Genomic DNA, 12,653 nt, shown 5'->3' on the forward strand with positions numbered 1-12,653 from the left:
AGTTTTTCTTTTTTTTCAAGGTTTTCCACAATACCTTATATGTAAAAATAAATAAGTTATGTGCCGAAAGGTTCATAAGAAACAGCTGAGGTTGTAAATGAGGGTAAAGGGATAGGACTAGATAAGTTTAACTTCTTCCTACTCCATTCAGGCATGTAGGTAGTGTAGATTGGAAGCTGATGTAAGATTATGTGTGCTGGTATTTCAACTGCTTGTAGATGTTTGAAAGAATAAATAAATAAAAATAAATAAATAAATGTACAGCTGAAGTGATGTGAAACTGACTTTGTGCCACCACTTTGGTTTGGATCTGTAAAAGGAACACAGCTGTGTCCACCTTGACGTAGCAGCAGCAAATAGTAAGTTATAGACTATTTTACAAAGCTCCCTAAACTCTAGATTCTCTAACTTTTTCATATTAGGGGATAATGAAAATATGTAACCTACACATGTCATCAGCAGTCAACGCTGTGTAATTATACTGAAGCTCAACCACACTGCAAAACACATTACGCAGCAGGATCATACTGAGAAGCCACGGCCTCATTGTTTCTCAGGTCCATGTCAGCAACCCACAATTCATACATTCAGTTGTTTGGTTAGGTTTGCTGCTATTTGGAGTTTCCCCAAAGTATAAAGTCTCAATCATGTTGCACATCAGATGTGTTAAGGATGAAATGTAGTTTTTTAGAGCAGAGTCATTGTCAGCGTGAAGGTTAAAGGGAGACTAGAGCATCTTTTTACAGCATCTATGAATTTTCCTTTTTTTTCTAAAACTTTGAGCATTAAAAACTGAGTGTGTTGAAACTTTGAGTGGTTTTCAGAGGAGGGCTGTACATGCCTGAGGTCCTGCCCCGACGTGGGTGATGACGTCACATATTTAATCCGCCGGAGACTCGAGCTGTGCAGTTTCCACAGACTGGTCGCGGACGCGTCTTCGTCGAGAAGGAGCTGAGAGAGAAGTGCCGCAGCGTTGTTCCTGTGAGAAGCTGGAGCCGCAGGTGAGGCTGAGAGACAACGCAAGTCCTAGTGAGAGACCCACGCTGGCAAACAGTGCTGTAGGGGGGTTGGAAGTCGTTTCAGACAGTTTTAGTAATGTTTTATGCTTTGTTCAATTTCGGTAAAAAAAAAAAATTAACCTATACAGTATTTTGCATGAGACATTTTCTTGGCTGGTCGTGGCGCTTTTTACGCTATTGAAGAAACTATTTTTTCCAAACCTATTATTAGCCCTCTAATTGGCAAGAGGTTGTGTAAAATGTATGAATAATTCTGAAACTGTTTCTAAGCGTCTGTAAAACCAGCATATTTATAGTAATCATGTAGTATTTTCCTCATGTCCTAAAATGGTCTCAGGGGACAAACACTTTTCATAGTGGTGATTTCAGATGACTTTCATCTTCCCATCTGAAAATGATGTCCTCATTTATTCAGGGACGCCTGATAAACCATAGTGCTGAGTGCACATAGCCTGGGGATTTCACATCCATTGCCTAATGTGTTCTGATGGAGGGTTTTTGGACTATTTGGCATCTAGGCCATTTGCACAGATTCAACATAATGCAGCCTTGCTTCCTTATGTTTTATATAAAGAACACATAAACCAATGAAAATACGTATTTTTACAGTTTTCCTTAAACATTTTATTGTTTTTATTGAAACAGCTAATTGAAAACTGTTATGTTTTGTAAAAATATATTGAAAGCAATAGTCTCAGTTTAACAGTGTTGAGCTGACGTTATGTTTTGTTTGTGCTGCAGGTGTTAGAACAATGATGGAGCTTTTGACTGAAGCACCTTTCTATTACAACAATTTCTCAGACGCCACTGACCGAAATGAGTCTGACTACACTGACTACAGTATGGACCATGACAAGCTCCAGCAGTCTCTGAACATCATGTCTGTCATTGTTTACTCCCTGGCCTTCATTCTTGGCGTACTGGGGAATGGAGTGGTTATCTGGGTCACAGGCTTTAAGATGAAGAAAACAGTTAACACAGTGTGGTTCCTCAACCTGGCCGTGGCCGACTTCCTTTTCACTGCCTTCCTTCCCATGAGTGTGACATACACGGCAATGGGTTTTCATTGGCCTTTCGGCAAGTTCATGTGCAAGCTGAACAGCACCATGAGCTTATTTAACATGTTTGCCAGTGTCTACATCCTGGTCGTCATCAGTGTGGACAGGTATGTGTCTGTGGTGTGGCCCGTTTGGGCTCAGAACCACAGAAGTGTATGCAAAGCGTCCTGTGTGAGTACAGGAGTTTGGATACTGGCTTTGATTCTCAGTGCCCCGTACTTCATCTTCAAGGACACTGGGCCAGCATATCATAATGAAAACATCATCAACTGCTTCAACAACTATGCCTTTTCTGATGACTACGACTCACCAGCTATAAATGAGTTGAGAGTCTTTCGCCACAAGGCCATGACCATCACTCGCTTTATGCTGGGATTCGTCGTGCCCTTCTCTGTCATTGTCTCCTGTTACACAGTGATCATACATCATCTCAGTAGGAGTCGCACCCTGGCCAGCCAATCAAGTCGCTCTTTCAAGATCATCGCTGCAGTTATCACAACATTTTTCCTGTGCTGGGCACCATATCACATCATGAGTCTTATCGAGTTGGTGGTTCACACAGATGATAATGCAAGTGACACACTGCGCCATGTCATAACTTATGGGGCTCCAATAACCACCAGCCTGGCCTTTCTCAACAGCTGCATGAACCCACTGCTCTATGTGTTCATGGGCCAGGATTTCAAGGATAAAGTTCGCAAGTCAATACTGAATGTTTTGGAGAATGCCTTCCAGGAAGAGGTCTCTCGCTCTTACACCTACACAAACTCAATGGTCACCAGTCGGAGTAATAACAAATCAGTGTCTGATTCAGAGGTATAAGTTTGATATGCTTAAACAAATACTGTAACTGTACATAGCAAATGTAACTGTATATAACAAAAAATAATAATTTTAAGTTTAAATCTTTTTATTCAGCAACCATCAAAACAGTTAATTACAGACTGAAGTATTTCATCTGTTGCAATTGATTATTTCTATGTATATCTTATATCTTACTGATTATATTTGACTTGGAGGAGGTGGCTGATAAATGTGGGCAGTTTGTGAACTAAAGCATAGCTTAAGAACTAAAAGGTAACGTGATTGTAGAAATATTCAGAGCTAAATTAGTCTGATCAAAATAAGAGCTTTGAGGTTGCTTTGCAAGAAAAAGAAAGTAAGAAAACAGAAAATGAAAGCAGACATGTAAATGTCCATGTTTTGTTAATATATAGCTGAAGAGGTCAGGCATATTTGCAAAATAGATATTACATCAGGTTATGGTTGCATTTGTGTAACAGAAAAGGCAGTGATGAATGTAACAAAGGGGATTTCTGAGTTCAGGTTTACAGATAATCTGCTTCTCCTTCACTCAGCCACTTATGCCTTACTGTGTGTACATTTGTATGTCACAACCACCATTGCAAGTGAAACAGTGACTGACTGCTACATGTGCATGCTTGAATTTCTATACCATGGTATTTAGCATTACAGGCCAGCTAATGCATACAGCATATAATGTTATTGTGCTTAGTCTGATCTTGTGCCCTCTGTTAGTTATTTTGGCTAGTATGTCTTTATTATGTCTCAATAAATAAAATGTTTTGGACTGGACTGTTCTTATTGTATGTCTTTGACCAGAAGGTAATTCAGTCAAATATATAATCTGGACAGTAGGGAGCCCCCTTCCTTCCTTAAACCCTTGAATGACAAAAAAAGGGTCAAGCAGTTCTCACTTTACTTTAGGATAGACTGTGTGCTTTCCAATCAAAGAAATCATTTTATGTTCTTTTTCGGTATTGCCACATATGACCAGTAGAGGGTGGTGTTTAACTGAGATTTGGCATTACAAGAAAAAAAGAGACAGAGAAAGAGAGAGCGACACACAGATAGACAGACAGACAGACAGACAGACAGACAGACAGACAGACAGACAGACAGACAGACAGACAGACAGACCGACCGACCGTACAAGTATTTATTACCAGTACTATGTGTGATCTGTCATCAACATCAATCTGTCTGGGGTCTTTTGCAGTATTATGACGTGTAGTTTTTTTTTTAACATATTTTACATATTGAGCACGTGTCTGTTACTTTTATTGGCTTTATTATTATTAAACGCCCATATGTATGTGTTTAATATATATTTACACATGTGGGATGTGTACACGTTTTTAGGATTTGTTTTTGTTTTGATTTTTTTGTTCTTTACGTCAACGTGTAAAGCGTGCGTCTGACGTCATGACGGAAAACGCACCCTGGGCCTGTAGGAATGCGCAGCCGGCTGAGCTGTATTATCGGGATTCTGGAATTAACTGTATTCTAAGATGTAATAGATTGTGTGGTAAGTAGTTTAAATTGACTATTGACTCTCTCACTTGCCCATAACTGCGTGATTATAAATGTATATAAATAAACAGCACATCCTTTTCCTTTTGCTATGTAGCTTTAGCAAGCAGCAGCTAGCGTCAGCTATTGTCTGATCCAAATATTAGCCTGCATATTTACATTGAACTGTGTACATAAACACTGGGCGCTGCTATTAGGTTACGCTTCTCTGTGGAATTATGTGTCAAGGGCTTTTGCCAGAGGTAATTGTTTTCCGTTTACGTTATATAGCTGCAAAGTACAATAACGTTAAATGTGAGCTGTTGAAGCCAACTGCCGATAAACAGGTGCCACTAAAGCCTTTTCGCTCTTCAGACATGATCACGACCTAAAACATTACGTGTACAATACGTTAAGTGTATTATAACCTTTTTACCATAGTAATAACACTTACTGTGGACACCTGGGTTATGAATCCAACAATAGTTATCATCATCACGAACAATTATTAATTTTGTTGTGGTCTAGTGCTTTCTTGGGGACAATATATCAGGTTTGCATACTAAGCAGGGTGCCGTAAGATTAAAAAAAATAATTAAGTTGAACTGAATTGAGCCTGCTTATGTAATGAGAAACTATGAATTTTGTGTGCCAGCAGTCATTCACCAGTAGCAGGATTTCAAACTTTGGACTTTTTGAATAACATCTATTCTATAGTACCTATTACATTGTGTGATAATGGTGCATTGTCATGTGCAGGAATTATATTCATCAAAGCATAAGGCTTTGAAGATATAGGCAAATTTTCAATTTTAGTTATGTAGTCACATGTACGTCAGTACTAACAACAAATAAAAAATGTATTTTTTAGTCAATGACTGTGAAGTCAAGAGGTAGCAGACTGCTAAAGAACAATGGGAGAAAGGGTCTAAATGTCTAAAATATTACAAAATTAAAAAATATTTGGAAAATATCATTGTGTTAATGAAATAGAAAATTAGTTTACTGTCTGAAACCAGCTCTTTGGACTGTATTCAGTGTGTTTTAAATTGTTTGCTGATGTCATTGTTTTAAATTAGTGGTTGGAAAACTGAAAATGTGTAGTCTAACTAAGTTGTATTGTAGAAGTAAAAAAGGCGTGGTACTGTTGCTGAGTGCAGTAGCTCGACCCAGCCTGTAGAGCTAATGGACTCCTAGTGGCGTGTCTGTCTGTCTTTCGCCCTCAGTTTTTTCTTTCTTTTGCTTGCCATATACTTATACAACGGCCGTGCTAATTATTGAGTTACATAGCACTTAATTTATTACGTAAGAAAATCAAGTTTTAAACAACTGCTATCTAATCACAACTAATTAAAGTTACACAGGAGAATCTTTGAGTACTGTATGGAGTACCTAGTACTACTAGTAATTTGTGCTAATTTCTCATAGCAGGAGGGTGTAATTTGTGCAATGTGTGTATGTATGTACAAACCATTTTTGTCTATTTGCTTAGATGAAGATGTCTCATGGCTTGGGGGAAGAAAGCCCAAAAGGTCTGTTTGTAATAGCCTGAATGCTTTGATACCTCTTTCCATATTTTAAGAGTGTGTGAAGGGCATATAGGGTCATTGGTGCAGTGCTGTGGTGCCAATGTCTGTGATGATTAAAAAAACAGAACACAGTGGTCTGTTGTCCAGCTGTCAGTTGTCTGACTGTAGAATGGGGTTTTTGGTTAGATTGGCTTAATTAACCTTCTGTAGCTGGAGAAAGTAAATTTACTTCTGTGTTTTTCTCTGTGGTACATATGACCACCAGATGGACACTGAGAAATTGGGTGTTTTTTAGTGATCAGTAATAGACTCAGCACACAGTCTCATTCTCATTGTGGTGGTGTTAAAGATGCTGTTTCCAATCTGAACTGTGAAGTCTTGTTTAGACTTTATTTATCTTGTTGCAGAAAGGTATGTTGAGATCCAGAAGGATTAACTTCAATATGCAATGGACAGTATTGACTTGAGGAGGAGTTGGTGCCAGAGGGTAGATAGTGGCTATGGTGTCATTTGTGGAGCGGTTTGAGATGATATGGTGTGCGGTGGCGTGCAGTGAGGTTCATGGCTGGTGAGGCACTGACTTCTCCAGAGTCAGACTTACAATTAAAGAACATGAATGAGTATCTTTATGTTCACCATGGGCAAACACAATTATTTGAATTATAACAGAGGAACAAAGGGGACCAAACTGTGATACTGGCTTTAACTCACTTTACTCACTTAAAACAGAACGTTTTAAGTGAACATACGCCGGAAATGCGTGAAATGTTCAGCGATTTTACTTGTGGAAATGTTAAGAAAAAAAATTGAAAAATGTAGACGAAATACATTTATAACACAGATGGACAGATATTGATTTCTATTTAATGTTATTATGTATTCATATTATGGTATTTTGTCAGGCGACGTGAGGCCCCGCCTACCCTGCCTACCCTGACCGCATGTCACTGATGGTGAGTTTTGTGTGGGACACATCATTATGTGTCCAATGAAGAGCTGTTTGACGCATTTCATAATTTGGGATGCGAGTACAACATAAAGGTACAGTAGTTGTGAGCAGCTTTTACAATGACACTTGAAGTGGCTTTAACATGCCAATGCACCAGCTCACTGTATAAACCTGTATAATAGGCACCAGGGTGATAAAACTATGGCCCATCTGCTGAAACTTTAGGCAATTTAAACCTCTGCCCAGTTGGAGAAATATTATGGGTATGATATTTACGATGACAAAGCCTGCTGTTCAGATTGTACAATATAGATTAACACAAAACAACATATGGGCGTATGTCTCCAACAATACATCCCAGTTGATTCGGTAATCGTTTTACCCAGTTTGAGTCTGAAAATAAGTGCAGCTCAAATACTACAGTAACCCCCCCCTGTCTGATATAGTCCAGGTATAAGGTAACCATACCGAATTTTCAACTTTTGGGTATGTACATTTGCAGTTTATACAACTTTGCAGTCAACAAAGGTTTCTGGTTGGAGGGTTTCTGGTTATGAAGGTCTGTCAATGCACTTGCTTATATTGCTCATCACTCTTGTCATGTGCTCTTACAAGTTTGTGGAGTCATCAGAGGTTGCAGCTCCTTTAAACATGATTGAGTCAATGGAGAGCACAGATGAATCCAGCTGTGTTTTCAAGTGCTTCGTAACTAGTTATAGGCATCTGATAGGTGGTCGGTATGCTGAAATCTATATAACACATAGGTGTCTGAGTAGCTAAGGTGGGAGCAAATGACTGCTTCTTATTGTGGAAGGAAGGATGAATACCTTGGTTTATACAAGTGACTTACAGGATAATGTGCCTCTGAAGAAGAAGAACTCAATAGGAACATAAGTCTCAAAAACTCTTCTGTCTTACTTTTCTGTCTTCCAAGATGCAAAATTCATCCTTTACACTGAAGTCAGACTTCAACCCATTGTGGTGCTATAAAATGACTTTAAACAGGATGTATAAATTAGGCATCATAATGTTTTGGCTGAGTCCAAGTAAAACTGTAAGTAAGTGTTATATTTGTGACTTGGGCAAGAATAAGATTACTGCATGTTCCATGACTAATTTTACAACAAAAAAGGAAGCAGTTAGGAGTTAACGTTCTGCCTTTTCAAAATCATGAAATCTTTGTATTGTATATGTCAATGCAAACAAACGCCATGGTTATGGTTTGACTTTCACTTATTTTAATCCCTCTAGGTGCTGAAGCAACATGGAAGTCCCAGCAGAAGTGTCAACATACAGCTCATTTGGGTCATTGGTGTAAAACCAGGCTTTGAAGAGATTGGATGCTGATTCCAATATGGAAACTAGTTTTGGTGCTTGGATATACTTTTCCTTGTACTTTCATACTGAAAAGTGATGCCGCCTGCACAACGACAAATGATCATGGAAAAGCAAAAATCATTGAATAGTGCTGCTTCATCACAATTGCGTGGGGAATCAAATACATTCATCTGTACAGAGTGTGGCGATGGCTTCAGTAAGTACTCAAATGTGTTGACCCACATGGCCATTCACGGACCTTTAGAGTCATTTTCCTTTGATGGCTCATCTAATGGCTTTGAAGTCTCTCGAGAATATGTGCTACAAGAAAATGGCACCCTTATAATTGTGAATGGCTTGGTGCAGTCACTTTCTTCAGTGACACCAGTATCTCCTGAAGTTCTCCCTTCAAATTTCCCATCCCCTATTAAGCCTGCGTCTCCAAACCTAACACCACAACCTACTTCTCAGAGAGAGGTGTTGAGGTCAAGGCCATCAGAATTTAACTTGGACAAGTCTCGTCAGGGTCATTATCATTGTGAAATATGTAGCAGGTCGTTTAACAACCTGCAGAGCTTACATCGTCACCAGCAGTATCGAAACACAGAGCGTGGATACAAGTGTACGTTGTGCTGTAAGATCTTTGAAGGTAGACAGGACTTGAGGAGACATCTTGAAGACCATGCTAATGAGAGGTTTCATTGCTGTAGTCATTGTGGCAAGCGATTCCTTAAACTTGATGCTCTCAATAGTCATCAAAAAGAAAATCACCTGTCCTCCATGACTTTGAGTAAATCAGAGACAACGTCAGAGAGACTTTTTGACAAAGTGTACCCTTGTAAGAAGTGCAGTTTAAATTTCTTCTGGATGTCAGATTTTCAGACTCATTCATTGTACCATTGCAAAGGAAAAGAGCCTGACGCAATCCTTGAATCAGAAATGGAAATTGAAGAGAACTCTAAGTACATAGAGAACACCACACTTGAAAACTGCCACAGCAATGGCTCATATGTAGAGCCTGAGAATGGGAATAGTAAAATCATTGAGAACAATAGATGTGAGATTGTTACAGATACTTGTTTCACTCCATACAGATGTGGTTTGTGTGGGGATCGTTTCCAAAAGTTAACAGCTCTAAAGGAGCATCACCTAACACATCAGACTCAGGAGGAAATTGATCAGTTGCATTTAGAATCTGAAAAAACATTAAAGCGAAGAATACCCCCTAGAGGCAAGCGTAGGAGAGGCAGTAATCCAAATGGTAAACTACATCCTTGTAAACATTGCCATCGTGTTTTTAACCATTCGAGTAGTTTATCTCGACACATGAGATACCATAAGGGTACTATGCACAAATGTGGGTTTTGTGGTAGGCAATTCCCACAGCGCTGTGATTTGAGAAGGCATCTTGCTATGTACCACAAAGCTGAGTTAGAAAAAAAACCAGGTTTAAAACTCTTGTATTTAGCGCCAAAGAAGCGGCGTAATTCCAGTTCTCTTAATGGTGAAAAATGTCCAAGCTCTCCTGATGAGAAAACCAACAGCTCTTCTGATAAAAAACTATCATCAACAGCGCAGGAGCCGCAAGGAAAGCCATCAGGAAAAGTAGGCCGGGTTAACTACAAGTGTCAGGCATGTGGAAAGAGATTTGGGCTGTTATGTGTGTACCAGCGACACCTGCGATATCATAAAAAGGAACCTTCCAAGTGCCCCCAATGTCCAGCTCAGTTCAGGAATTCTTCCTCCCTTGAGCTCCACCTTCAAAATCACTTAAACACTGAAGATGCAGATGATGCAGGACAAATGTCTCAGTCTACTGGTGCTAATGAGGACCCTCTATTAGAATTGGGCAATATGAAGAACATTCAGGACGACTATTTGGACCACACTCAGAATGACAAGGGAACTTCTTCTGAGATACTTTATGAATGCAGTGAGTGCACAGAGACATTTTCTTGCTTGGAGATATTTCTTCAACACCAGACTTCTCATGGCTCAGAAAATAAGTGACTATCAAGTTGGATTTGTTATTTTTTATACTGCCAACAGCAATGCTCTCAGGAGTTGAGTTTTCGTTTTACTTGTGTTGATGGCTTTTTTTTTGTTATTAACTACTTTGCCATTATAAAACTGTTTAAACCTAAGAACCCTGAAGTAAAGAATACATGAGCATAACAAATCCAAGTCCTAAATTTTAATTTAAAAGCTGATATTTTTGTGTCAGTTGGATTTTTAATTGCCTACTTATGCTGTTATTGGTCTTTTTTGAGTTTTGTTTTACATCCACATACACAATTTTGAGATTTGAGTTTAATTGTGCCATTAAACTATACCGAAAAAATATGTATTTGTATTTTTAACAAAATGTAAAATCCCTAATTTAATAAAGACTGATTCTGCCTCCAGGTCATCCCCCCTTTTTATGTGATTAATGATTTAAATTTTAGTGTGTTTACAGCATAAATGGTAAACAACAGGACTCTGGCAAAGCTGTAGTTCTAGAAGGTGTGTTGTTATGAGTATGTCTATTGACGTGCTATGCACTGATTGGATGGTTGTGTCTTTCACTGTCAAGTGTTGGAGAAGTGTTACATTGTTCTTCTTACACTAATGAACATTACATGATGTGTACACATATAGTAAATAATAAGGAATCCGAGAGTGTAAAATCAACCTTTCTTGAATTCTTTTCTCTCAGGTAGCAAACTCACTTTCTGTTTCAGCATCTGCTGGAATCAGGATAATAGCAATAGGCCCACTTAATGGTGAACTCCATCACAGCATACTGACAAACTTTACCTTGTCATGCTAATTGAGTACCCTTGTTTCTAACGCCTTGTGAAACGTTGTCACTTCAGGGCCGCTTTAACACTCCAGTACCATATATCACGCTGTTGTATGTGAGGCACCACCTTTAATCTGCCTCAAGTGGTACTATCAGAAGTACATCAAAACTGGTTCTCCCCATTACCTGTGTGAAAGAGCCAAGGTGAAGGCACCTTGAAGAGGGGGACGCCTTCTGGCTAATAACGCAGTGTTGATGTGTGAAGAGAGCGTTTCTCTCACATTTGTTGGGCAATTGTGAAGAAACTGTAAAGGGTTTCCACTGGTATTGTGTGTGACCATTGGTGGTTGTGCCAGAATAATGGTCAGATATTATCCAAAAGTAATTATCCAAAAACATACTCTGTAAACAAAGCCCATACAAAGGTTCACAATGTTTGACTATGCAAAGGACACAGACTGATTTGCAGGTTGACTAATGCTGCTACTGGGCAAAAAAGCAATAAACGCAGATGGCTAATATCAATAATGAGCTGATATAACTCATCTACAACTGACAGAAATTCTGTTTTGAGTCGATAATTCTTGTGTTGTTTTATAGGTTAAGTGCAATATGTAATCAAATTCATGAACAACATCTCCGTGTGGAACACTGAAAGTGAACTGACCAAGGACGAACTGCGAATTCAAACATTTAGAACCATCTTAACCGGTAGTTTATAACAACCTTGTATATGGGGTATGATTGCATTTACTAAAAGTGCATTATATCATGGTCCAAGATACATGTGCAATCAATCACTTATGCTATTGGATACTCCCCCAACTTCATGTATTTTCTCAAAATTGATCGTCGACCTAACCGTCTTTTGCACTTTTTAACAGTTCCAGATGTGATAGCCTATGGGATATATCTTCACCAAAATGTTTTTGTACACCCTTTCTAACATGTCTTATCACTATAAATAGATAAGTCCCCCTAGGTTTCCGTGCTGTGATGCAGAGAAACTGTCAAAGTAATTGGGCACGGATATACTTTTTTCTTGTGAAGTTGCGTGTTGGGTAGTTAGGTAGTTTAGGCTATAATGCCTATTTCAGGGGTGGCCAACCCTGGTCCTTGAGAGTCACAGTCCCGCTGGTTTTCCAATTATGCCTGTCCCAGCTAATACTGATTACCTTGACCAGGTGTGTTCAGTCATTCAGCAGCTAACTGACACACCTGATCAAGGTAATTAGCAGGGAGAGTTGGAAAACCAGCAGGCCTGTAGTTCTTGAGGACCAGGGTTGGCCACCCCTGGCCTATTTGATAGTATGTGTGTTGGGTAGTCAAGTAGTTTAGCCTTTAAAGCCTATTTGATATCAAAGAGGAAGGAAGGTACAAGAAAGGGGGAGTAATGTACAACAAAGGTCCCCTCCTAAACTTGATGTTACAGTAAGGTGACAAATGTGATAGACATAGCCAGAGCACTCCTACCTAAATGTCAAAGGAAAAGTGTAAGCTGCAATACAAACCCATCACTTATGTATCTTGAAAGATTGGGTTTGTATGGGAAAACAATTACACAAATTCGCATTCAATCTTTTTCTGAACAATAAGGAATCCCCTGGCTTACAGACTTGTCAAGACATTGGCTGGGATTTGATACAGTATGCAGTTGTTTTTATCTGCACTTGTCAGGGGACA

General features: G+C 39.1%; 2 protein-coding genes across 4 annotated transcripts; both read left to right on the forward strand.

The window, feature by feature from the left end:
- The first annotated feature begins 873 nt into the window (after nt 1-873).
- Nucleotides 874-3,673, forward strand: fpr1 (formyl peptide receptor 1). Its single transcript, XM_029129888.2, has 2 exons — nt 874-1,001; nt 1,761-3,673. Exon 2 carries the CDS (start codon nt 1,772-1,774, stop codon nt 2,897-2,899), a length of 1,128 nt encoding a protein of 375 aa, XP_028985721.1. The 5' UTR covers nt 874-1,001; nt 1,761-1,771; the 3' UTR covers nt 2,900-3,673.
- A 400-nt stretch (nt 3,674-4,073) lies between these two features.
- On the forward strand, nt 4,074-10,590 carry si:dkeyp-84f3.5 (uncharacterized protein LOC334144 homolog). Of its 3 annotated transcripts, none has more exons than XM_041067963.2 (3): nt 4,074-4,406; nt 6,822-6,960; nt 8,120-10,590. In XM_041067963.2, the coding sequence occupies exon 3, from the start codon at nt 8,282-8,284 to the stop codon at nt 10,193-10,195; it is 1,914 nt and encodes a 637-aa protein (XP_040923897.1). In that variant the 5' UTR covers nt 4,074-4,406; nt 6,822-6,960; nt 8,120-8,281; the 3' UTR covers nt 10,196-10,590. The 3 variants fall into 3 exon arrangements, with proteins under 3 accessions (XP_040923897.1, XP_028985704.1, XP_028985703.1); XM_029129871.3 differs by having other exon boundaries at nt 6,822-6,872; XM_029129870.3 differs by lacking the exon at nt 6,822-6,960.
- The last annotated feature ends 2,063 nt before the right edge of the window (nt 10,591-12,653 follow it).

This window comes from Betta splendens, chromosome 16, assembly GCF_900634795.4.
Source record: "Betta splendens chromosome 16, fBetSpl5.4, whole genome shotgun sequence".
NCBI classification, from domain to species: Eukaryota; Metazoa; Chordata; class Actinopteri; order Anabantiformes; family Osphronemidae; genus Betta; species Betta splendens.

What these genes read in the sequence shown, in the direction of transcription:
- si:dkeyp-84f3.5 (XM_041067963.2), top strand. Translation starts at nt 8,282, where the DNA reads ATGCCGCCTGCACAACGACAAATGATCATGGAAAAGCAAAAATCATTG.
- fpr1 (XM_029129888.2), top strand. Translation starts at nt 1,772, where the DNA reads ATGATGGAGCTTTTGACTGAAGCACCTTTCTATTACAACAATTTCTCA.